General features: G+C 38.9%; 1 protein-coding gene across 7 annotated transcripts in view; it reads right to left on the bottom strand.

Annotated features, from left to right (window-relative positions):
- Window positions 1-26,263, bottom strand: part of ARHGEF9 (Cdc42 guanine nucleotide exchange factor 9) — a 421,659-nt gene that overhangs the window by 243,447 nt on the left and 151,949 nt on the right. For all 7 annotated transcript variants that reach the window (XM_055120363.1, XM_055120368.1, XM_055120367.1 and 4 more), the window contains one exon: window positions 25,150-25,341. In XM_055120363.1, coding sequence (XP_054976338.1) covers window positions 25,150-25,341 — 192 coding nt within the window. The remainder of the gene's footprint in view (window positions 1-25,149; window positions 25,342-26,263) is intronic.

Raw genomic sequence — 26,263 nt, 5'->3', positions numbered from 1 at the left:
CTTAATTTCTATCTAATACCAAAAGGCAGGTGCAATGAATGCAAATCTTTGTTCTACCCACTATTAGCTATGCTGCATTGGGACGGCCACTTCACATCTCCTTACCACACTTTCTTTTCTTCTAAAGTGTAATATTAATAATTATATGATGCTAGGGCTAGAGAGGTAATAAAGCAAGAAAGAAGCTTACCTTGCACATGGCCAACCCAGGTTTGATCCCCAGCACCCTATATGGTACCCTGAGAGCTCTACAGCAGAAATCCCTGAGCATAGCTGGGTGAGAGGCAAATAACCAAAAGAAAAAAGAAGAAAAGGAGGAAAAAGCCCGTGTGATTCTTTCTCCATAGTATTGTGTTCTGTCATGAATTTCTTCCTTGAGTCTGTTTAGTAGGGTTCTTTAAAACATTTTCCCAGTTTTATTTCAATAAAAATTGATATATAATACTGTATTACAGCATGCACCATGATTTGTGTGCACATATATATATATATATATATATATATATATGTAGCAAAATGACCATTCAATAAGTTTAGTTAGTTAAACACTCTGTTTCTCCAGTACCTGCAATTCAGAAATTGAAAACCAAGTCTTCTCAGATGCAAGGCATGTACCCTAGTACTGTCATATCTCTAACTCTTGGAATGAGAAGTTTGGTTTTGAGGTTTGGGTTTTTTTTTGGGGGGGGGTGAGGGGTCTACTCTAATCTGCAGCACTCAGGGCTTACTTCTGGCTCTGTACTCAGGAACCACTCCTGGAGGGCTCAAGGAAGCTGCTGTACTATTGCTTCAGCCCCCAGGAAGGGTTATTTTACGATCTATCCCATTAGCAGTTCCACAGTGGCTTGATCCTGGCCAATCTATAATGAATTTAAATAGATACATGGTTTGGAATTCAGGTTTATGAGAGCTCAAGTTCTAGTTTATTAGCCCAAATGTTTTTTTCTTTTCACACCAATGCCTCCACATAGACGCAGGAACTACAAATAATGAAATCGGTGCCTTTACTGCCTGAATTCAGTCATCTGAAAATGCTCTAGAGTCCCACTATGGTGAAGGAATTAATAGACCCAGGACATGTGATATGAAGGGTGAGCTTGGTATAGTGGCTCTTATTCTTTCACACTGAGGCTTACCTCTGGAGACATTGAAATGTACACGCTTAGTAATACTTAGTAGGACTAAGCTGTTCATCATTCAAGTGACTTGGGTTCATATTTTAATTCTGATACCCACTAGCTATGTTTCCAAAGCCCTTTGAAACTTCACTTTCTATGTTGGCAAAATAATGTATTCATTATTAAAACAAAAAAATTAGTCTTGTGTATACATACATATATGTATATATACATATATATACATATATATCACTGTATCAATGTCAGTGCCATCCCGTTGTTCATCCATTTGCTCGAGTGGGCACCAGTAACGTCTCCATTGTGAGACTTGTTACTGTTTTTGACATATCGAATAGTCACGGGGAGCTTGCTAGGCTCCGCCGTGTGGGCAAGGTATTCTTGGTAGCTTGCCGGGCTGTCCAAGAGGGATGGAGGAATCGAACTCAGGTCAGCCACTTGTAAGACAAATGCCCTACCTGCTGTGCTATCACTGACATATATATATATATATATATATATGTGTGTGTGTGTGTGTGTGTGTGTATGGAATATATGTATCTTTTCAAATTAGTTTTTATTTATTTTGAATAAATGACAAGGAATGATGTTGCTGAATTACAATTACAATCTTATATTTTTTACAGAATCTTCTTAATTTTTTCACAATGGCATGACAATTGATTTTCTCATCAACGGTGTAAGAGAATTTAATAAAAAAATTACTATTGGAAAATATTGTTGAGTACCAATATAAATGTCTGATAGAAGCTAATCCAGCTGCGTTACGGACATTTTAGGATAGAACTTAATTCACAGTATGAAAAAACTGATATTATCTTTCTTAAAAGTGGCAGATGAAACAACATTGTAAGGTGACTTGAGCTTTAATACTCTGTTCTACTCATTATTTCTTTGTTTTTATGGTTATAGCACTATTCATGAGTCAATCTGATGTAAAACTAAGTCCAGGATGTTTATACTACAATTTATAAAGGAAAATGTCTTTTTTTGAGAACACATTAATATATTTTTCTTTTACTTGCGTCACTGAAAACATTTCATAAAAATCAAATTTCCTACTTTTCTTATTTATAAAATAAGGATTTTTAATTCACTTTTCCAAAATCACTACTTGTTCCCAGAAGATAAAAGAAGCTCTCTAATAAGTAGTGACTTTATTTCACTGAATGAGGGGTGTAATATTTACTCTAAAAAATAAGTGCAAATAAAGAGACTCAGAAATAAATCTCAAAAGTTATCTACTAGCCACAAAATATCTCTGATACTAGTTCCAGCCTGAAACCTCCAGGGCAATCTCAGAGCACGGCAGGCAAAATCCCACCCAACAAAGCCCAGACTGTAGCTCCCACACCCCATAGCTGTCTCAATGCCTCCTGTTAGACTGTCCAGTTAAATATTCTGGATTTTCTGGAGCAACATCTCCAAATTCAACAACACTGATATCCCAGCAGTAGTACATCAGGTTGGATGGGATGTAACACAGATACCAAACAAAAACACAATTAAAATACATAGTAACACAGAAAGTTTAACTTGTAAAAAAAAGGACTTAGTCAACCTTCAGATTTGGACTTAATGTCCCCATGTGAGATACACAATTTTCGTTTTTTGCTGTTCATTTAGTAATATTGATTCTAACATTATTTTTCTTTTTCCTTTTTCTTTTCATTGAATCACTGCGAGATACAGTTGCAAAGCTTTCATGTTAGAGTTTCAGTCACACAAAGATTGAACACCCATCCTTCAACCAGTGCACATTTTCCACCACCAAAATTCCTAGTATCCCACCCCCCCATCCCAACTCTCCCCCTGACTCTATCATCACTATCATCCCATTGATCATTTATTTGATCAAGCAGACCCAGTGACGTCTCCATTTATCCTAGCCCTGAGATTTTAGCAGCCTCTCTTTACTCGTCCTTCCCAAAGGTGCCGCAGTAGAGGCACTTTCAGGGTCAGGAGAATGAGACCCATCATTTTTACTGTATTTGAATATGAATACGCTATGAATACGCCATGGGGAGCTTACTAGGATCTCCCATGCAGGCAGGAAACTCTCGTTAGCTTGACTTTATGGCAGAAAATTCCTCCCATAGTCTCTACTTTTGGATATTATGGTTTGCAATATAGATACTGAGAGTCTATCAGGTTTGGTCCTTTATCTACTATCAGCTCACATCTCCCATCCCAAATGATCTGCCCAACCATCATTGACTTAGTGATCCCTTCTCTACTCCTGCTGCCCTTTCCCCCCGCTCGTGAGGCAGACTTCCAACTATCAAACAATATTCCTGGCCCTTGTATCTACTGTCCTTGTGTGTCAGCCTCATGTAATGCTACTCTATACTCCACAAATGAGTGCAGTCCCTCTATGTCTGTCCCTCTCTTTCTGACTCATTTCACTTAGCATGATACTGTCCACGTTTATCCACTTATAAGTAAATTTCATGACTTCAACATTCCTAACATCTGCATAGTATTCCATTGTTTATATGTACCGAAGATTCTTTAATCAGTATTCTTTTCTCGGGCACTCGGGTTGTTTCCAAATTCTGGCTATTTTGAACAGTGTGGCAATGAATATACAGGTGCAGATGTCATATTCCCAGAAGTGGTATTTCGGGGACATATGGAAGCTCAATTTCTAATTTTTGAAGGAATGCCCATATTGTTTTCCAAAAAGGCTAAACCAGCTGGCATTCTCATCAATGATGAAAGGGAATACTTTTCTCCCCACATCCGCACCAGCACTGGTTGTTCCTGTTCTTTTTGATGTGTGCTGGTCTCTGTGGTGTGAGATGATATAGAACATTTTTCATATGCCTTTTGGCCATTTGGGTTTCTTTTTTAAGGAAGTTTCTATTCATTTTTTCTCCCCAGTTTTTGATGAGGTTGGAGGATTTTTCTTCTACAATTTTACTAGTGTCTTGTATATCCTGAATATTAACCCCTTCTCAGATGGGTATTGGGTAAATATTCTTTCCCATTCTGCATGATATTTTTATATTTTTGTCACTGCTTTTTTTGAGGCACAGAAGCTTCTTATTTTAACATAGCCCCATTTATTTATGTTTCTTTCCACTTGCTTGGTCAGTGGTCTTTCATCCTTAAAGATGCCTTTAGCTTCAATGTGATGGAGGGTTGTGCCTACATTTTCCTCCATGTACCTTATAGATTCAGGTCTGATATTGAGGTATTTAATCCACTTTGGAGCTAAACAATTTTTACAACTATCCTTCTACAGATTTTTTTAGATCAATCTCTTAGCCATTTATGGTATAAGTAATATAAAATAAATTATTTTGGGCCTGCTATTAGGGTAGGCTTTAGGGGTGGTTAGGATAATCGATACAATGGTGGAGGCAAAGTAATGGTGATGGTGGGATTGGTGTTGAAATAATGAATGACTGTAACAATTTATCGTGAAAAACTTGCAAACTATGGTATTTGATTTAAATAAAGTTCTGAGAAAAAATAAGAACAAATCATTCTAGCTCCTGTAGTGAATGGCCACATATTCAAGTGTGTGACCTCTTTTTATTTCTTACTACTGACAGTCCAGTAGGAACACAGAAAATGTGATGTGAAAGTTGCACAGACACTATAACACTCAATGAAAGAGAAAAAAAGAATAAATGACACAGAATGTTTAACTAGCACCAACCAGCTCAGTAAATCCACAGAAAACAAATTTAGTAACACCCTTGTGAGAATAAGAATTAGCACAAGTTTACTTCTATAGATCTATTTTCTAATAATTCCTTGTTTTAACAAGAAATATAGTAAATAATTCTGTGCCTGCCAAGGGGGAAGATTTCTGTGGGGTGCGAAATGCTAATATGTACTACCAAAATAATAAATAGTGCAGACAAGTGTGCCGACACCACAGCTACGTGCAACCTCGGAGAACCAGGGCACTTGTCCAACCCCAACCATACCAGCAACAAAATCCCGACTAAAAGAGAGTAATCTTACATTATATTGTGTGTTGTAACAACCAATAAAATGTTCCTTTTTGTGCCTGCTAATGGAATAGGTTTTGGGGCGGAGTAGGAAGCTGAGGACATTGTTGAAAAGAAGGTCATACGGGCGGTGGGACTGGTGTTAGAACACTGAATTCCTGAAACAACTATATTTGTAAATCATGAAGTTTAAGTAAAGTTTCAAAAAAAGCAATAGAGTGAAAGACGTACAAAAAGAATGGGAAGTGTTTAGGGATTTCCCTTAACCAATAGAAAGTTTAATCATTACTTTTAAAACACATTAATGCTTAAGATATGCCTACTTGGCTACCACAATGGAGGACCAGACAATTCATAAATGACATTCACCCATAACACAGTTTCCATTAGGGAGAATATGTTTAGATAACACAGAGTATGAGCCAAATAGCAGTTAAAGAGCAACTTTTGAAATCTTTTCATTTTAGAGTTTGTAAATAATCCTCAGCACAGAAAAAATTCATCTGAGGTTTCTCAGCCAGTCAAGGATCATGTTGTAATCGGAAAAGGAGACTCTCAATTCTGAATCCAGGGTTTATTTTTCTGATTAAGCATATTGTTTCCCCTGGATTTAAGTTTAGTAATGATACAATTCCAGACACAACTAAACACAGTTTTATTTATCCTTCTTTTTAAGTGTCTAAAGCTCCATTTGACACCTGTGGCTATAGTGTGGATGAAAAAGATGATTTCCACTAAATTAATTACCTAAAGCACAAATAATAAATGGGAAAGTGTAACCTTGGATTACCAAAAAGCCTTTGTTTAGATTGGTTGTATTTGGAAGTACCTGAGTTGTTTGTTTGTGAAGTTATGAATTGTTCCTTCAGATCTCAATGAGAGCCTGGCTGGGTAAATTATTCCTGGGGAGGCATTCATTTCAATTACTTTTTCACTTTATCCCACCACTGTCTCAGTACTGGAGGATTTCAACTGATAAATCTGGTGTAAATTTTTTAAAAAATGAGAAAAGCAATTCCGTTAACAATCATGCCTCAGAAAAACAAGTACCTCAGAATCAGCTTAACTAAGGTTAAGGACCTGTATAAAAAATTACAAAATGCTACTTCACGAAATAAAATAGGACATGAGGATATGGAAACATGTCCCCTGCTCATGGATTGGGAGAATTCATATTGTCAAAATGGCAATACTCCCTAAGGAAGTATACAGATTCAATGCTATCCCTATAAGGATGCCTATGGAATTCTTCAAAGAAATGGGTCAAACACTCCTGAAATTCATATGGAACAACAAACCCCCACGAATAGCTAAACAAACTCTAGGAAAAAAGATGATGGGAGGCATCACCTTCCCCAATCTCAAACTCTACTACAAAGTGGTAATAATCTCAAAAAGCATGGTACTGGAACAAAGACAGAGCCGCAGACCAATTGAACAGGTTTGAATATCCTTACTCACACCCTCAAATATATGACCATCTATTCTTTGATAAGGAAGCAAGAAATGTGAAAAGGTGCAAGAAAAGCCTCTTTAACAAATGGTGCTGGCAAAACTGGATAGCAATATGCAAAAAAAATGTGTTCAGACCTCTACCTTACACCATGCACAAAACTCAGAACAAAATGGATTAAAGATCTCAACATCAGAGTAGAATCCATAAACTACATTGAAGACAAGGTAGGCAAAACACTCCAAAACATTGAAGCTAAAGGTATCTTCAAAGATGACAGACCGCTGGTCAAGCAAGTGGAATCAGATAAGCAAATGGGACTATCTTAAATTTTGAAGCTACTGTACCTCAAAAGAAACAGTGACAAAAATACAAAGACAATCGACAGAATGGGAAAGGATATTCACCCAATACACATCTGATAAGGGCTTGATATTAAGGATATGCAAGTCAGTTGATTTCTACAAAAAGAAAACATCCAACCTCATCAGAAAATGAGGCTATGAAATGAACAGAAAATTTCTCAAAGAAGAAATCCATATGGACAAAAGGCACATGAATAATGCTCTTAATTACTAATTATCAGGGAAATGCAGATCAAAACAACAATGATATACCATCCCACACCACAGAAACTGGCTCACATTCAAAAGAACAAAAGGAACTGGTGTTGGTGTGGATTTTGGGAGAAAGGGACTCTCCTTCACTGCTGGTGGGAATGCTGACTGATTCAGCCCTTTTGGAAACTAGTATGGACATTTTTCAAAAAATTAGAAATTGAGGGGGCTGGAGCGATAGCACAGCGGGTAGGGCGTTTGCCTTGCACGCGGCCGACCCGGGTTCGAATCCCAGCATCCCATATGGTCCCCTGAGCACCGCCAGGGGTAATTCCTGAGTGAAGAGCCAGGAGTAACCCCTGTTCATCGCCGGGTGTGACCAAAAAAACAAAAAAAAATAGAAATTGAGCTCCCTTTTGACCCAGCAGTACCATTTCTGGGAATATATCCCGGAGATGAAAAAAAAAATAGTATAGTATAAGTGACATCTGCACTTGCATGTTCATTGCAGCACTATTCACAATAGCCTGATACTGGAAATAACCTGAGTTCCCCAGAACAGATGACTGGCTAAAGAAACTTTGGTACATGTACACAATGGAATACTATGCAGCTATTAGAAAATATGAAGTCATGAAATGTTCATACAAGTGGATCAACATGCTCAGTGAAATGAGTCAGAGAGAGAGGAACAGACATAAAAAGACTTCACTCACTTGTGGAATATAAAGTAACAAAATGGGAGATTAACAACCAAGGATATTAGAAATAAGGACCAGGAGGATTGCTCCATGGCTTTAAAGCCAACCTCATATGCTGGGGGAAAGGCAGCTCAGATAGAGAAGGGACCACCAAGTAAAGGATGACCGGAGGACCTGCTCGGGATGGGAGATGTGTGCTGAAAGTAGACTATAGACCGAACATGATGGCTATTTAATACTTGCACTGCAGACCACAACACACTAAAGGAGAGAGAGAGAGAGAGAGGAAAAAGTAATGCGCCTGCCACAGAGGCTGGGGAACGCTATATGGTGGGGGTGATGATAGGGATACTGGGAACATTGGTGGTGAAGAACTGGCACTAGGGGAGGGTTGGGTACTCAATCATTGTATGACTGAAATGTAAGCATGAAAAGTTTGTTAGTCTGAAACTGTAGGAGCTGGAGCGTTAGCACAGCATGTGGGGTGTTTGCCTTGAATGTAGCTGACCCAGGTTCGATCTCTGATCACCGCCAGGAGTAATTCCTGAGTGCAGAGCCAGGAGTATCCCCTGTGCACTGATGGGTGTGACCCATAAAGCAAAAAAAATGTCTGTAACTGTATCTCATGGTGATTCATTAAAAAATATATACAGAAAAAGAGTCAACAGGGCAATGAACTTATAGGCAATGAACCATTAAAATTTTCTCTTCATTTTTCTGTAAAAAAAATTTTAAAACGCAATTGAATCATCTTGAGATAGTTACAAACTTGGTCATGGTTGGTTTGTCATAGAATGTTCCAACACCCATTCCTTTACCAATGTATATTTCTCATCATAGTGTCCCCAGGTTTTCCTATCCCCAACCTCAGGCTTCCTCTCTGGTAGACACTTTCTCTTCCTTTGTTCCATTTAGTTCTTCCCTGAGATTTTGTTTCAGCTTCTCCTTGCTCATCCTTCTTAATGCTGCCATATTGAGGGCTCTTTCGGTGTCAGGTGAATGAGGTCCATTGTTGTTACTGTTTTTGGCATATCAAACACAGCACAGGTAGCTTGCCAGGCTTTGCCTTGCAGGCGGGGTACTCTTGGTAGCTTGCCGGGCTCTCTGAGAGCTAATTATAGTCTGTCATCTACCAGTTGTTCACTCGGGTCATCGTGTATAGAATAGGCAGAACACTAGATGAAGGACAACCATGTGATGATCAAGCCGGGTTCCAAAAAGGATTCAGCACAATCGACCATATCCACATAGTGACCAAACTCATTGAAGTTTCGCGAGAGTTCAAGATGCTGTTCTGTCTAAAGTTCATCAACTTAAAGAAGGCCTTTGATTCTGTTAAGACTGAAGCAGTCATCAAAGACCTAGCCAAACAGGGCATTCAAACCTAATACATCAAGATCTTCTGTCTGCTGTATTACAGATTTACTACCAGGATCTCACCATTCTACAAAGAAGTGATCATTGACGTAAAGAGAGGGGTTCAGCAGAGCAATACCATTTCACCTAAACTATTCAGTGCCACCCTCGAGAACGTCATCCGACTCCTGGAATGGGAAGGAATGGAAGTGAAGATAGACTGTCAGCATCTACACCACCTCCGCTTCGCTAATGACATTGTTCTCATAAAGCCAAACATTAGCCAAGTGGCACAAATGCTGGCCAACTTCGACCGCGAGTGTGGAATGGTCGGACTTCAGCAGAGCCTCAACAAGATGATGCTCATGAAAAACGAACTAGTCCCTGATGCTCCACTTGCTCTCAATGGAAAGAACATCTCGGAATGCATCAGCTATGTGTACCTGGGTTGGAAACTCAACATGAGGAACAACTTGGCGCCAGAACTGTGGAAGAGGAAGAGAGCAGCATGGAATGCCTTCAAGAGTCGAAGAAGTAGTTAACAGGACGAACAGGACGAAGGACCTCCGACTCCAGGCACATCTTTTCGATTCCACCATTCTTCCTGCACTTACGTATGCCTCAGAGACCTGGGCCCTACACAAACAGGATGAGAATGCTATTCTGGTATCCCAAAGAGGAATCAAAAGAGCTATGCTAGGAGTATCAAGCCTCACTCAAGTGAGAGAAGGAATCCGGAGTTCTGACCTCCGTCAACGATCAAGAATAAGGGACACTGTCTTGTTTACCAAGACATCAAAAATCAGATGGGCCAGACATGTAATAAGATTCAGAGATGACCACTGGACTAGAGCTGTTACCGACTAGATTCCACGGGACGTCAAAAGACCACGTGGCCGCCCACCAACGAGATGGTCAGACTACTATGTCAAAACCCTGAATGAAAGATATGAGGCTCTTCCTGTTCCTGAAGTGAGCAGATATCATTGGGCTACTCTAGCATGCGGCAGGGACAAATTCAGACGTTACTGGTGCCCACTAGAGCAAATCGAAAATCAACAGGAAGACTAGGATACAAGTGATTTTTCCATTTAATGCACTTTGCGCTTCAATGTTGTTACTGAAATGGTATCATGCATTATCACTTTACCATTTTTTCAGCACATATTTCTTGTCCAGAGTGATTATTTTCAACTATCATTATCATAGTGGTCCCTTCCCTGTCACACCCCCCACCTCATAATGTTGGTGTACAACATCCCATAGTCTCAGGCCTAGCTAGGCTTTGATGTAAACATTGTTTTTCTGTTACTGTTACTTTAATGGACTATACTTCCGGCTATGTAACTGACTTTGATACTGTTTCTGTTGACTAAGTTAATTTGCATATTCTGCCTATGTGGCTGAATATCAATGGTTAAAAGATCAACCTAGTTAATAAACGGGGGCTGAACAGGCTGCTCTCCGGCAGGCCATGGCACAAAGAATTCCGGAGACAATTATGTGATCCTCCCAGAAAACGTATACTTCTTTTGCCTGCATATCTTAAATTCCTCGGACTGTCTAACCAAACCTTACTGCAACATATGTTGCAACATGTAGCGCCCAACAGGAGGCTCGAATATAAAGGCCAGGTACGGAAGAAATAAAGGGAGAGATAAAGAAAGGGAATAAAGAAAAAGAAAGAAAGAAAGAAAGAAAGAAAGAAAGAAAGAAAGAAAGAAAGAAAGAAAGAAAGAAAGAAAGAAAGAAAGAAAGAAAGAAAGAAAGAAAGAAAGAAAAGAAATAGAAATGAAGGAAGAAGAAGAAAAAGAGAAAGGGAATAAAGAAAGATAGATAGACAGGAGGAAAGAAAGGGGGGAAAAAGAAAAGGAGAAAGAAAGGGAGAAAGAACCTGAAAGCTTTGTAATTTTACACATGGTGATTCAATGAAAAAAAGAAAGGGAGAAAGAAATAAAGAATAAATAAAGGAAGAAAAGGAAAAAAGGGCAAAGGGTAATTCTGTAATAATACAGCAGGATACCCATGTTGACACCCTGAACTCTGACAAAGGTAGCTGGTCTGCAATTGAAAGAACAGATAAAGTAACACCTCCTTGAGAGGGTAAAAAGGGTATTGTCATTGCTTTAAGCAAAAAAAAAAAAAATAGAGAGCAATTTGATTTAAAACTATGGGAAAAAGTAGGGGAAAAGTTTCATCATGCACAAGTTTTCAAAGCAACTTAGAGAGAAAATCCTGTGTTAGAGAAGAAGAGTGGGGAAGAATCTTTGATATTGACAAAATTTTGTGCTAAGCTAACAGTGTCTGTATTTTCTGGTGATTCATATCAAACTGATGATTCACCTGTCCGGTCTGAGTCTGACAGCGTCAAGTCAGACACAGAGAATTCGGTTTTAAAAGAGGTTGTAAACGCCCAAGAGTTGAGAAAAGTTAATTTAAAAAATAGATAAATTAATTAGACAGATGAACGACCTTGAGATGCTCCACCCTTCTGAAAGAAGGATTATGCCTGCTGTACAGGGTATCACTGATCCTGACCCTTTGGCAGTTCCTTCCCCTCATTTATGTAAGAATAGGGAAGAGGAATCTCTGTGTTGCCGTTTTAAGCTTACTCCTGAGTTGCATTCATGATGCAAAAATATGAAGCTCCTTGATATAAAGCAAAATTGAGCCAACAGCCTGCGCAGTTTATGGCTTTTCCAGTCGTTTGTAATCCTGATGTGCAAAGAAAAAGACAGGCAGGAGGGGGCTGGAGCAATAGTACAGCGGATAGGGCATTTGCCTTGCACGGGGCCGAACCGGGTTCGATTCCCAGCATCCCTTAAGGTCCCCTGAGCACCGCCAGGCGTAATTCCTGAGTGCATGAGCCAGTAGTAACTCTTGTGCATCGCCGGGTGTGACCCCCCAAAAAAAAACAATCAATAAAATCAATAAACCAATGAGCATTAGTAAGAAACTGTACTATATTGACCCTGTGAGAGCAATGAAGGGAAGTGTAGCTGCTATATTTCAGTTTTAGAGGATTTGTTTCTGACTCCCAATAAAATTTACAAAATTCCAACTAATGTTTATGGCCCCCTTCCAAAAGGAAAAGCAGGATTGATCTTAGGGACAGGGAGTATGACTCTGCAAGGTGTTAATGTAAAAGTGGGACTCATTGACACTGATTTTGTGAATGAAATCTCAATTATAGTCACTGTTGAAGCGGATATCAGAATATTTAAAGAGGAACATATTGCTCATTTTTGCTTTTGCTTCTGTGCATAGTAAGAAAAAATACAGGCATGAAAAGAAAAGGTGATTTTGGAAGCACTAATGCAGGAATATTTTGGGCAAAAAGATTACTGATGATAAGCCTACTTTGGTTATAATCTTTGAGGATGGAACAAAACTGGAGGGTATGTTAGATTCAGGTGCTGATGTTACAGTTGTTGCCTCTCATCATTGGCCTATGGTTTGGCAAAAGTGTTGTGTGGACCTTACTTTTTCTGGTATGGGTGTGGTCACTGATGTTCAACAGAGTGTGCAACCTCTTCATTGTAGTGATCCTGATGGAGACATGACAGTCATCCAGCCATATACTTCTCCAATGGCTATCACCCTATGGGAATGAGATTTGTTGCAAAACTTGGTGTGAAATACATTAAAGAAAAAGAGGTGTCTCAGCAATCACCTTTTTAATTTGGGCCTGCTGCTCGAAGAACAGCTCTCCCAATAGTATGGAGAAAGTCCGGCCTGTTTGGGTTGAGCAGTGGCCCTTAACAAAAGAAAAACTTAAGGCTTTAAATGAATAGTTACAGAACAGTTTGAATTGGGACATATTGTTTTCAGCTCTAGTCCTTGGAATTCACCAGTATTTGTTATCAAGAAAAAGACTGGTAAAGGGCGAATGTTAAGTGATCTAAGAAAAGTTAATGACTGCATGGAACCAATAGGCCCTTTGCAAATGGGCCTACCTAATTTGGCCATTATTCCAAAACAATGGAATATTATTATAATTGATCTAAAGGATTGTTTCTATACCACCCCTTTGAGAGAAGAGGATAGAGAAAAAATTGCCTTTACTGTGTTTTCCTTAAATGGTGAAACTCCTGCTAAAAGATATCACTGGACTGTTTTGCCTTAAGGGATGATGAATAGTGCCACGATGTGTCAATATTTTATTAATCAACCATTGAATATAATTAGGGCACAGTAGCCTAAAGTCAAAATTATTCACTATATGGATGATATTCTAATCACTGCTCCACCTCATATAAATTTGCAATAAGTTTATGAAGCTGTAACTTATGAACTACAGTCATGGGGTTTAAAAATTGACCAGGACAAAATTCAACATCAGGTTGAGAATTTTGGGGACAAATAATATGGAGAGTAAAATTACACCTCAAAATGTCCAAATTTGGAGAGATAAATTAAGAATTTTAAATGACTTTCAAAAACTATTAGGACATATAAACTGGCTATGGCCTTCTTTGGGTATTCCAACCTATGCCCTACAAAATTTGTTTCAAACATTGGTAGGTTTAAATAGTCTTTAAATAGCCTCTTTAAATAGTCCAAGGCAACTTAGCTCAGCAGCTGAAAAAGAATTAGAAATAATTGAGGAAATTGTTAATAAGGCTCAGCTGGATAGAATTAACTCTTCAGAAAGTTTTAATGTGATAGTGTTGCGTACTTCACATTCTCCTACTGGAATTTTGGTACAAGGAACTAATATTGTGGAGTGGAGTTTTTTATGTAACAAGTGTAGTAAAACATTGGTTACTTATGTAGATAAAATATCTCAAATAATTTTCAAAGGAAGAACTAGACAATTAATAGGGAACTATCCTACTGAAATTATTGTACCATTGACTAATGAGCAAATATTGAGCTTCAAGTTATGTTACTTAGACAAAAGGGGGGAATATATGCAGATTCTCCCAGACAGCAAATACCCAGAGCACTGTTCAACTTGAATTTTTTTTAATTGCACTGATGAAATGACATCAGTGGAAAAACATTGGGAATATCAGGGTAGTTCAGAAGAAATAATTTCTGATAGAATTAAAAAATGAGTTAGATATAAAATTAATCAGAGGTGTAAGGTCCTTCACAGGGACCCATTCTCTGGGAGTTGGATGCCAGGCCATGTGGAATGGTGGGGACGAGGTTTTGCTTTTATTTCAGCAAACAGAAATCACTTTTGGTGTCCTACAAAAAGACTAATGCTTCTTCAGTGAATAAGGGATAGCAAATGAAAAAACTGCAGTATGGATTCCTTTTTCATATATTTTTGCCAGCTTTGTAAAAACAGAAGCGTTTCTTTTCTTTTTGGATCCAATTTTAACAAACAGGAGACAGCCTAGTTGGAATGAGAAACGGGGGATAATCCCAATCAGCCGACAGGGAATTTTTATCCTGGGGACTGCCCTTCCTTTCACTGTCCATCAGTTTTTTCCCCTGGTTCTTGGAGGGTCAGATCAATCGATCAGGTATGTATGAATGCACATGCATGTGATTTTGTTGTCTTTCTACATGTCTATGTTAAGTGTTTAAATATTGAAGTCAGATTGAAATCAGAAGTGGAAATCCTTGTAACTGGGCAAGCAGCTCCATCACAAAGATTAGTGATCACAAAAATAAGTACTCCAAAAATTTTTTAAAGTTTGAGTGTTTTTTGGAGCTTATTAAGAGTTGCAATATTAGAGCATGAAACCAAGGTGAAAGCTGTTAAAGATTGATATAAAAGGTTCATGATTTTAAATATATAAAGTATAAGAACTATTAACATTAATTAAAAAGATGTTTTCCTCATGCTTTGTAAAAATGATACAAGTTTTTATTATGTTAGTACATTTTTCTCTCTAAATATTTATATTATAATTTTTGTTTGTATCTGCACTGTATTAATTTGTTAAAAAGAGAATTAAAATAATTGTATATAAAATAGGTTCAAAAGGTACTGGTTTAGTTCAAAACAGAAGTTTTAAGAGATAACAGGTTTATTATATAAGACTGGATGATATTCCATGCATATTTTATCGGGACATTTATGAAGTTTGAGAAAGAGGAAGTTTCTAATTTTACTTATGGATGCCGGTGATTCTTCTTTGTTCCTTAGAGAAGAATCTGACAACGGGAGTACTTCGGCAGTTACTGATTGTGGAAAAACCTGGACTGTGAATTTCATCCAGAAATGCATGAAAGTGTTGTTTTTATTTAGAGACTAGTTGGTCTTCGTTGACAAATGTCTCTGAACCAGTACTGGAACTGAAATATTACTTAATGTGTGTAAACTCTGCATATGTAAACTCTGTATTGTAAAATGAAAAACAATTTCTGTAGAATAAGGCTAGATTTTCTAAAAACAGCATTGAGGTATTACTGGAAAGATTTGTGAAAATGTTTGTATTATTTATTACTGGTCATTTTAAACAAAAAAGGGGGAAATGTTGGTCTACAACATCCCATAATCTCAGGCCTAGCTAGTCTTGGATGTAAACATTGTTTTTCTGTTACTGTTACTTTAACGGACTATACTTCCGGCTATGTAACTGGCTTTGATACCGTTGCCCTTGACTAAGTTAATTTGCATATTCTGCCTATGTGGCTGAATATCATTGGTTAAAACATCAAGCTAGTTAATAAAAGGGGGCTGAACAGGCTGCTCTCCGGCAGGCCACAGCACAAAAAAACTCCGAAGACATTTCTGTGATCCTTCCAGGAAACATATGTTTCTTTTGCATGCATATCTTAAATGAATCAGACTGTCTAACCAAACATTACTGCAACATATGTTGCAACACACACAATGTATATGCAACATACACACAACATACACCTTCTGGCAAACTTTCTACCGTGGATCAGTCCTCTTAGCCCTTGTTTCTACTATCTTTGAATATTATTTTCAGACTATTTTATATATATATACATATACATATATGTTCCACATATGACTGTGATCATTCTGTGTCTGTCATCTGACTCATTTCTCTCAGCATGCTAGTCTTTGTGTCCATTTATGTATAAGTAAATTTATGATCTTCATTTTTTCTTACAATTTCATAGTATTCTACTGTATAGATATACCATAGTTTCTTTGTCCACTCATCTGTTATCAAGCACTTGGGTTGTTTCAGATTCTGGCTATTGTCAATAGTGCTACAATGAACACAGGAGTGCAGATGCTTTTTTTTTCATTGTGCTTTTGGGTCCTTGTTTATAATCCCAAGAGCAGTATTGCTCGGGCCATCTAAAAGCTCAATTTTTAGTATTTTGAGGAATGTCCATATTGATTTCTAAAAAGGTTAGAGCAGTCAACATTCCGACCAGCAGTGAATGGGAGTGTCGGGAATCTTGTTCAAGACTTACTCCTTGATTTGCACTCACATATTACTACTGGCAGTGCACAGAGGGCCATATGGGACACCAAAGATTGAACCCAGGTCTGCTGCGCTGTACTACTGCTAATGTTCACCTTTCTTTCTTCCTTTGTTTTTCTGCTTTTCGGTCACACCCTGAAGGGCTTGATCACAGATCACTCTTTTTAAAATAAATTTTATGGGATCACCGTGAAATACAGTTTCAAATTTTTATGAATACATTTCAGTTACACAGTACTCCAGCTTCAATCCCTCCACCAGTAAAAATTTTCCACCACTATTGTTCCCAGTGTCCCTCCAGCCACCCCCACCCCACCCCACTCCCTGCCTCTGTGACAAGTACAATCCGCTTACTCTCTCTCTAATTTGGGGCATTATTATTTGCAATACAGATTTTAAAAGGCCATAATGTTTGGTCCTTGGTCTACTTTCAGCAGATACCTCTCTTCCCAGGCGATCCCTCCAATCAAATTTACTTAGCGATTCCTTCTCCATCCCAACTACCTTTTCCCCAACATGTGGTGCCGGTTTCCAAACTGTGGTACGTTCCTCTTGGCCCTTATCTCTATTGTCCTTAGGTGTTAGTCTCATATTATACTACTTTATATTCCACAAATGAGTAGTTATTCTGTTTGTCTGTCTCTTTCTGACTAATTTCATTTAGCATGATAGTCTCCATGTCCATCCACTTATATGGAAATTTCATGATTTCCACTCTTTCAACAGTTGTATAGTATTCCTTTGTGTAGATGTACCAGAGTTTCTTTAACCAGTCATCTGTTCCCAGGCACTCGGATATTAGCCAGACACTGGCTATTGTGAACTGGGCTGCAATAAACATACAAGTGCAGATATCATTTCTACTTTGATTTTTTTTGCATCTCCAGGATATATTCCCAGGAGTGGTATTGCTGGTCATATCGTAGCTCAATTTATAGTCTTAGGAGAAATGTCCATATTGTTTTAAAAAAAGCTGGGCCAGTCGGTATTCCTACCAACAATGAAAAAGCCTTTCTCCCAACATCTGCGCCAGCACTGGTTGTTCTTGTTCTTATTGATTTATGCAAATTTCTGTGGTTTAAGATGATACCTCATTGTTGTTTTAACTTACATCTCCCTGATAATTAGCTATGTAAGCATTTTTTTCATGTGCCTTTTGCCCATTTGGATTTCTTTTTTGAGGAAGTTTGTGATTATATCTTCTCCACATTTTATGATGATTTTATGATGGGGTTAGTGTTTTTTTTGGAAAGTTCTACCAGTGTCTTGTATATCATATATGTATATATATATATATATATATATATATATGTGTGTGTGTGTGTGTGTGTGTATTCTTCTTTGATGAGTTTTCTGTTTATCTCTTCTCCCCATTTTTGGATGGCGTTTGATTTTTTATGGGTATTGGGTAAATATCTTTTTCCTATTCTGAGGGCTCTTTCTGTATTTTGGTCATTGTTTCTTTTGTTTTTTTTTTTTACACTGGAGCGATAGCACAGCAGGTAGGGCCTTGCAGGAGGCCGACCTGGGTTCCATTCCTCTGTCCTTCTCGGAGAGCCCGGCAAGCTACCAAGAGTATCCTGCCCACAAGCAGGGCCTGGCAAGCTACCCAAGGTGTATCTGATATGCCAATAACAGTCACATCTTCCCGTGGTGGACATGGCGGCAGAACATAATGGTGAGGCCAGGGGCACTGTCTGCAGCCTGAGCTTCCGAGGCCAAGCCGCCGCCGCCGCCGCCGCTCCCGCAGCTGCACCTGCAGCCGCGGTAGCTGGCCACCAGCGCCAAGCCGCCCCGGGAGACAGTGCACCTGGAGCCGATGCTCAAGGACCCCATGGACGAGAGCTGCGTGGGGTTCAGCTACCCGGAGCCCCCATGGACGAGAGCTGCGTGAGGTTCTGCTACCTGGAGCTGCTGCTGTGCTGGGAGCAGCGGAAGAAGTCCGCTCACACAGAAGGACCATTTAATGATGAACATAAGGAGAAGCAAGAAGTAGAAATGTTGGCTAAGAAGTTTGAAATGAAATATATTACATCCCTTCAGAGGGCAAGCATGCGTATGCTGCCCTAGAGAATCGGCATGCCTATGCAACCTCAGAGAGGCAGCACCTGTGCAACCTCAGAGAGTCAGCACCGGTGTAACCCCAGACAGCCAATATGCATGTGCCATCCCATACACCTAAGCAACAACCCCCAGGACAAAAGGAATTATTAATATAAGAGTAATTTTCTAGTGTCTACTATTACAAGCAATAAAATGGCTGGAGGAACCAGTTGGGATGGGAGATGCATGCTGAACTTAGATAATTGTCCAAACATGATGACTTCTCAGTTGTCTGTGTTGCAAGCCCTAATGCCAAAAAGTAGAGAGAGAGTATGGGGAATATTGTCTGCAATAGAGGCAGGGGGAGGGTGGGAAAGGGGGTGTACCCGGATATTGATGGTGGGGAAAGTGCACTGGTGTAGGGATGGGTGTTTGAACTTTGTGAGATTGTAACCCAAACATGAAAGCTTGTAACTATCTCACGGTGATTCAATAAAATGAAAAAAAAACAGTAACATCAAGTATCACAATGGAGATGTTACTGGTGCCCTCTAGAGCAAATCCATGAACAAGGGGTCGTTGACAGTGCTAAAGTGTTTCTTTTGAGGTGCAGAAGCTTTCTGTATAATGTAGTCCCATTTGTTTATATTTGTTTCCACTTGCCTGGTCAATGTTTTTTCATCCTTAAAGAGAGGGGGAGGGCATACAGAGGATATTGGTGGTGGGGAATGCGCACTGGTGGAGGGATGGCTGTTTGATCATTGTGTGATTGTAACCCAAACATGAAAGCTTGTAACTATCTCACGGTGATTCAATATTTTTTTTAAAAAAAAGATGTTTTTAGCTTCAATATCATGGAGGGTTCTGTCAATGTTTTCTTCCATGTACCTTATGGATTCACGTATGATATTGAGATCTGAATATCATTTCAACCCATTTTGACCTGACTTTTGTGCTTGGCCTTAGACACAAGTCTGAGTTGATTCATTTGTATGTATCTGCCAGTTTTCCCGGAACCACTTGTTGAAGAGTCTTTCCTTGTTTCACTTCACATTTCTTGCTCCTTTATCAAAGATTAAGTGATTGTATACTTGAGAAGCTGTGTCAGAATATTCAACTCTGTTCTACTGGTCTGCGGGTCTGTTTATATTTCAATACCATGCTGTTTTAATTACTACCGCTTTGTAGTACAGTTTGAAATTGGGGAAGGTGATACAACCCATCTTCTTTTTCCCAATGATTTCTTTGGCTATTCTTTGGCTTTGGGGATGTATTACTCCATATGAATTTCAGGAGTGTTTTGTCTATTTCCTTTGCATAGTGTCATAAGTATCCTTATAGGGACTGTATTGAATCTGTACAATGCTTTGGGGAGTATTGCCATTTTGACGATGTTAATCTTCCCGATCCATGAGCAGGGGATGTGTCTCTATTTCCTACTGTCCTCCTTTATTTCATGAAGTAGCGTTTTCTTTGTATAGGAACTTCACTCATTTCATTAAGCTGATTCCAAGGTTCTTAATTTTCTCACTCCTTGTGAGTCGTGTGAGTGGTTTATCTTTTTTATTTTATGAAAGAACCAGCTCTTGGTTTCACTGATCTTTCAGATTGCTTTTTGGGGTTTCCCATGTCATTAACTTCTGCTCTAAATTTTATTATTTCTTTCCTCCTCTCTGGTTTGGGCTCCTTTTGTTAGTCATTCTCCAAGATCTTAAGCTGTGAAGTTGTTACTTATGTGGACTCACTCTTCCTTCCTGAGGATGCTTGTAGAGCTATAAACTTAACTTCCCTCTCCACACTTTTTGTCATGTCCCATAGGTTCTGGTAACTTGTGTCTTCATATTCGTTTATTTCCAGGAATCTTTTGATTTTCTCTTTGATCTTCTTCCTCTCTAAGCCACTGATTGTTCAGTACTGAGCTGTTTATTTTCCAGATGTTTGATTTGATTTTCTGTTTCTGTGCATGATTCACTTCTATTTTCAGTGCATCATGGCCTGAAAAGATCGCTGATATAATTTCTCTTCTCTTAATTTTATGTAGTTATGTTTTGTGGCTCAGCATGTGGTCTATCTTAGAGAATGTCTCAGGTAAACTTGAGAATAATGTATAGTCAGCTTTTGGGGTATGAAATTTCTTCCCTCAGATAAAGTATATCCTTGCTGAGCTTGCATATTGTTGTTCTATCAAGCGGTGTTGAAATCTCCAACTATTATTGTGTTGCTATCAACACAACTTGTTTTTATTCAAGTCTATGTGCAGTGGTTTTAAGTATTATGCTGGTTGCTCATCAGGTGCACATACAATTATGGTTGCAACTTCTTTCTGGTGTACAGATCCTTTGATCATTAAGAAATGACCTTCACTCTCTCTTGTAACCTTCTTCAGTCTGAAGTCGTTTTGGTTTGGTATTAGTATGGCCACTCCCGCTTCTTTGAGGGAGTTGTTTGCTTGTAGAATTGTTGTACATGTTTTCACTTGAGTCTGTGTTTGCTCTGCCTGCTCAGATGTTTTTCTTGCAGGTAGCAGAATGTTGGGTTCAATTTTCACATGCATTCTGTCACTCTGTGTCTTTTCATTGGTGCATTTAGCTCATTGATGTTTAGAGAGATTATTGTTATGGGGTTTAGTCCCATCTTTCTGCTAAAATTTGGTGAATTTGGGGGACTTATCTTGTCTTAATGTAGCCATTTAGTTGCTCTTTTAGCCATGGTTGTGAGGCTATGAAGTTCCTGAGTCATTGTTTGTCCGTGAAGTTTTTTTATTCCTTCTGATATGAATGAGATTCTAGCTGGGTAAAGTATTCTAGGTGAGGCATTTCATTGACATTGTTCACTATATCTCACCACTGTCTTTGGCCCCTTGGGTTTCATTGGATATGTCTGATATGAAACGTAAGGATACTTCTTTATAAGCAATTTCTTTCTTTGATCTTGCTGCAATTGGGCTATCTTTGTGTGTTGCCGTGGCTTATTCATAGGTACATGTGAGGCCTGGGTTAACTAGTACCTCAAATGTGAGCGGCAGATAAAATAACTTCTTTGTGTGGATGTGCTATTGTCCTCATGGTTAGGGGTTTAAAAGGTATGGCAGTGATGCCCAAAAGTAGAGAGAGTATGGGAATATTGTCTGCCATGGAGGCAGGGGGAGGGTAGGAAAGGGGGGGTATACCGGGGATATTGGTGGTGGGGAATGTCCACTGGTGGAGGGTTGGGTGTTTGATCATTGTGTGGTGGTAACCCAAACATTAAAGCTTGTAACTATCTCACAGTGATTCAATAAAATTGAAAAAAAAAGGTATGGCAGGTGGGTAGATGGGGGGATGACCACAAGGTGTCCACACACCTGATGGAGGAAGTAACTTTGGCAATAGTGGGGTGGCTGGCAGGGGGTGCAGTTCCCTCATGTATCACTCTTGTCAGGGCTCAGGGAACCTTATGGGGTGCTGGGGATAAATGGGTTGGCTGTCTTCAAGACAAGTAACTACCTGCTTTGCTCTAACCCTGGCTCCACAATTTAAGTACTTTTAATATTACTTTTATTCTTGTTGTGGCAAAAACTTCTAATACTATGTTCAGTAATACTTGTGAGAGTGGGCATCCATGTCTTATAAACAATTTTAGAGGAAAGCCTTTTAACCTTTTGCCATTTAGTATGATGTTAACTGTAGGTTTGTTGTAGTCTTTCCTATACTGAGAAAATTCTTCTATGTTTACTTTTAAAAAATAATTTATAAATAGGTATTAGATCTCATAGGAATACTTCTATCTATTGATAGACCGTGATTTTTATCTCATTTTACATTAAAGCAGTTCATCTCATTTATTGACTTGTGAACCATCCTGAGTCCCTCGGAAAAATCCCACGTCATCATGCTGAATGACACTTTAATAACATATTGCAGAATTTTATTCACTAAGATTTTAGAAGGTCCTTGCAGTTATATTCATCAGAAAGCCTGTAGATTTCAGTCACAAAATCCACATGTCTGAATTTAACAGGTTAATATCTCAGTGAGGTCCATCATGAAATGGTGGAGTTCAGCCAGGGGCATGGCAGCGATTTTGTATTGTGGGAGCAAGCAGCTGCCAGAGGCTCTGCTTTGGGCAGACACCAGGCTGACTCACCCGCCTCTGATTTTACCCTCGTGTGTTAAGCCTTGTGCAAGTCTAAGATTAACTGCAGCTTTTCAAGATTTATTTATGGGTGTCTGAAGCAAGGCCAATAAATGAACCTGTATAGCTGAGCCAGAGGAGGTTTGTCAGTGTGGCTCCCACATAAATAACCTTTGGCTGCTTTCAACCAACCTTTGGTCCCAAGTTGTTGAGGTCTGGCCAAAGGCACAGAGGCAATTTTGTGGTGTCAAGAAGCCTGAAGGCACCATCAGGCTGCTAATGCGCTTGCCTCACGGGTACAGATTGACCTGATGGCAGCTCTGTGCTCCCTACATTTATGTGTTCTATCATTAATTTCCACCATTTTAAAAAATGTAGGAGTACTGCTATTTATTCTGCCACATTATTTTTAAAAAATATTTTTGTGTATCCATGAGATAGACCATTACAAAGCTGTTCATAATTGAGTTTCAGTCATACAATGATCCAGCACCCATGTCTCCACCAGTATGTATTTCCCACCACCAATGTCCCCTGTTTCCCTACCACCATCTCCCAACACCTCACCACCCCACCCCCAGCATTCCTTTATGTGAAGGCACTTCCTTCTTGCTCTGTCTCTCTTTTTCCTTTTGTGCATTATGGTTTGCAATACAGGTGCTAAGAGGTCATGATGTTTGTTCAGGGCATTCATTATTTTTATTGGGATGGTAAAACTGGAGTAGCTTTTCAATTGTGTGGCCACTTTGGGGTATGGATGTGACTGCTGAGGCTTCCAGAAATACAGGAAGTTGAGGGGAGGTAGCCTATCCTGATCCCAAGAAAGCCTGGATATATCAGTCACAAAACCCACATACCCGAATTTTCAGCAGATTACCTGAGATAGTGGAGTCAGGCCAGGGGTATGGCAGCGATTTTGGGTTGTGAAAGCAAGCATCTTCTGGGGGCTCTGCTTGGGTGGGCACCAGACTATCTCAACCCCTCCAATTTATCCCGGTCTGTTCAACCATGCAAATGTCTGAGATTAACTGTGGCTTTTGATCTCTTTCAAGATTTATTTATGGGTCTCTGAAATAAGGCCAATAAATGAGCTTTTATAGCTGAGTTGGAGGTGGTTTGTGGCGTGACTCCCACATACCTAACTTTTGGTTGCCTAATTTCTCAGTAAACTTGGCCCCAAGTTGCTGGTGACCGGCCAAAGGCACAAAGGCAATTTTGGGTATCATTAAGCCTGAGGACATCATCAGGGCACCACCCTGAAGGTACAGGTTGACCTGCTGGTGGTACCATACTCCCTGTTTTAAATCTTAAGGATGATCCTTTATTTATTTGATCTTGCTGCTTTCAATACTCATTCTCTAACTAAGCTTTTCTGTAATTCTGATTAGGATATGTCTTAGAGTATTTTTATTTGTATTTCTTTTAGTTGGTACCAGCCAGGCCTCCTGGTTTTGTATCCTAGCACTATTCAGCTCTGGGAACAACTCAGCAATGATAACTTTGACAGTAGCTTCTTCATCCATGTCTTCTTCCTGCCTCTCTGGGACCCAAATGATTCTTTTGTCGTTTTGAATACATCCCAAAGTTCTCTTGACATCCTTTGGTCTAGTTTGAGTTTCTTCCATTTTCTGCTGTTGTCTGGAGATTTCTGCATCTCACATTGGAACTTATTGATTTTGTCCTCAACAGTTGTTACTCTCCTGCTGAGACCTTCCACTGTGTATTTTTCTTCTTTCTACTCTCATATCTTCATATTTTATTGGCTGTGTGTTCCATTATTTTTTAAATTGAATCATCATGAGATACACAGTTAAAATGCTGTTCATGATCAGGTTTCAGTCACACAATGTTCCAACACATTATTATTTTTTCCAGGAATCTCTATTTCTTCTCTGATTTCCTCTTTGAGTTGAGAGAGAAATTAAGATTTGCACACCCAAACTTTAGTCCAAATAGAGTTATCTCACTGAGTTCTCTACTAAACCTGCAATTAAATTTTCTTCAGATTATAGAGGGGGAGTAACAACCTCAGATATCACAAAAGAATACCCGTAAATATGTAACGCACCCCAGAAAGAAAATTGAGAACTTAGGGGATAGTTAAAAAGAGGCTTGCATCTTCAGATTCAATAAATTCTCCCAGCATCCCTGTTTAAATTTGTGAACCTTGGGCTTCAGTGTATGTTTTTCTTTAATGAATGAGACCAGTCTCTTGTATGTGGTGGCAATAACTGGATAAGAATCAAAGAGATTTTAGGCAGATTTATAAAGGGAGGAGAAAAAATGAGGTAATATAAAGGAGAACGAATAAATATAAGTATATCATATATATTCCAAAATATTGAGACTGTCAGAACTCTATATAGCTTTTTATATGAGGATTATAAAAGGTTATATATAGCCTTTTATATAACACTTGAATCCTGTCACATGTAGTGATCACAGTTGAACCTACCTCACAAATGTCTTTCAGGTGCTTGATGTAATGACGTTCAGTGCTCATAATCTCATTGATGACATTGGCCCGCATCTGGTCTCGGTTCTGTAATGGCCGGCCCAGACAAAGGCAGTCCGAGTTGGGGTCCAGGTGCCCATTCTGCACATCACTCGCTCCTTCCTCTACTCCATCCTCCTGGTTAACCCAGAGCTGTGGAAATAGTAAGCGAATAATAGATTAGCTTACTGTTTTGTTTTTGTTTTTGTTTATGTTTGGAGGCCCTATGACCAGCTTTCATCTTTGATAAATTTTCTGACACATAGTCATAAAAGGAAAAATTATCTTATTCAGGTTTTCATAGAACGTCCAATCAGTGACACCACTAAACTGAAAGTAAGGGCTGACTTAATAATTACATGAGTTCCTGTGCATGAATACTATTCTCTCTAGGTATGTAGAAATATTTTTGGTAAATGGAGAATAGAGAATTAGTATAAATTATCCCTACATACTTGTTGGTAATGAAAGTCTCAGAGGACATAAGAGATTGGAATGCAGCAAAAATAAGGACTATACAATATATTTTTGTGTGTTGTAGCTGGATTATTGTCCAAACAGCACCATTCAATTGGTATGGACATCTTAAAAACAGGGCTTTTGATGTTCATGCATATCAGATAATGGACAAAAATTAACACTTAACTATAAAATTTATTGGACATACAAATTTCTAAAATTCTTCAAGGCTATAATGGAGATTACAGAGTATTCCCTCATACTGTCTGTTTCTTGTGCTTTTACTATATACTGAACATTGTGTTAAGAACTTTTAACAAGCTGTATTATTTAGTACTCTAGACTTGTATCATTATGATCACAACATACAAGGAGAAGACTAAAGCTCATTGGAAGCAGAGGGTTTCGGATAGAGCAGGATGGTCTGACTCTATACACTTAAGCATTATGCTAAATTTATGTGTCTCTGGTTCGACAGAGGCAGGAAAAGAGGAAATATATACGGTCAAGCTGAGATGATAATTATTATAACTATCAGAAGTTGGCACAGCTCACGAAGTTAAAACTATTCATTTCATATTGTAAAGATAAAATTATAGACACAATATAGCATCTG

The sequence above is a fragment of the Sorex araneus genome, chromosome X, assembly GCF_027595985.1.
Source record: "Sorex araneus isolate mSorAra2 chromosome X, mSorAra2.pri, whole genome shotgun sequence".
Lineage (NCBI taxonomy): Eukaryota > Metazoa > Chordata > Mammalia > Eulipotyphla > Soricidae > Sorex > Sorex araneus.
The sequence above is the reverse complement of the archived record's forward strand: the minus strand, read 5'-3'. Positions and strand labels throughout refer to the sequence as shown.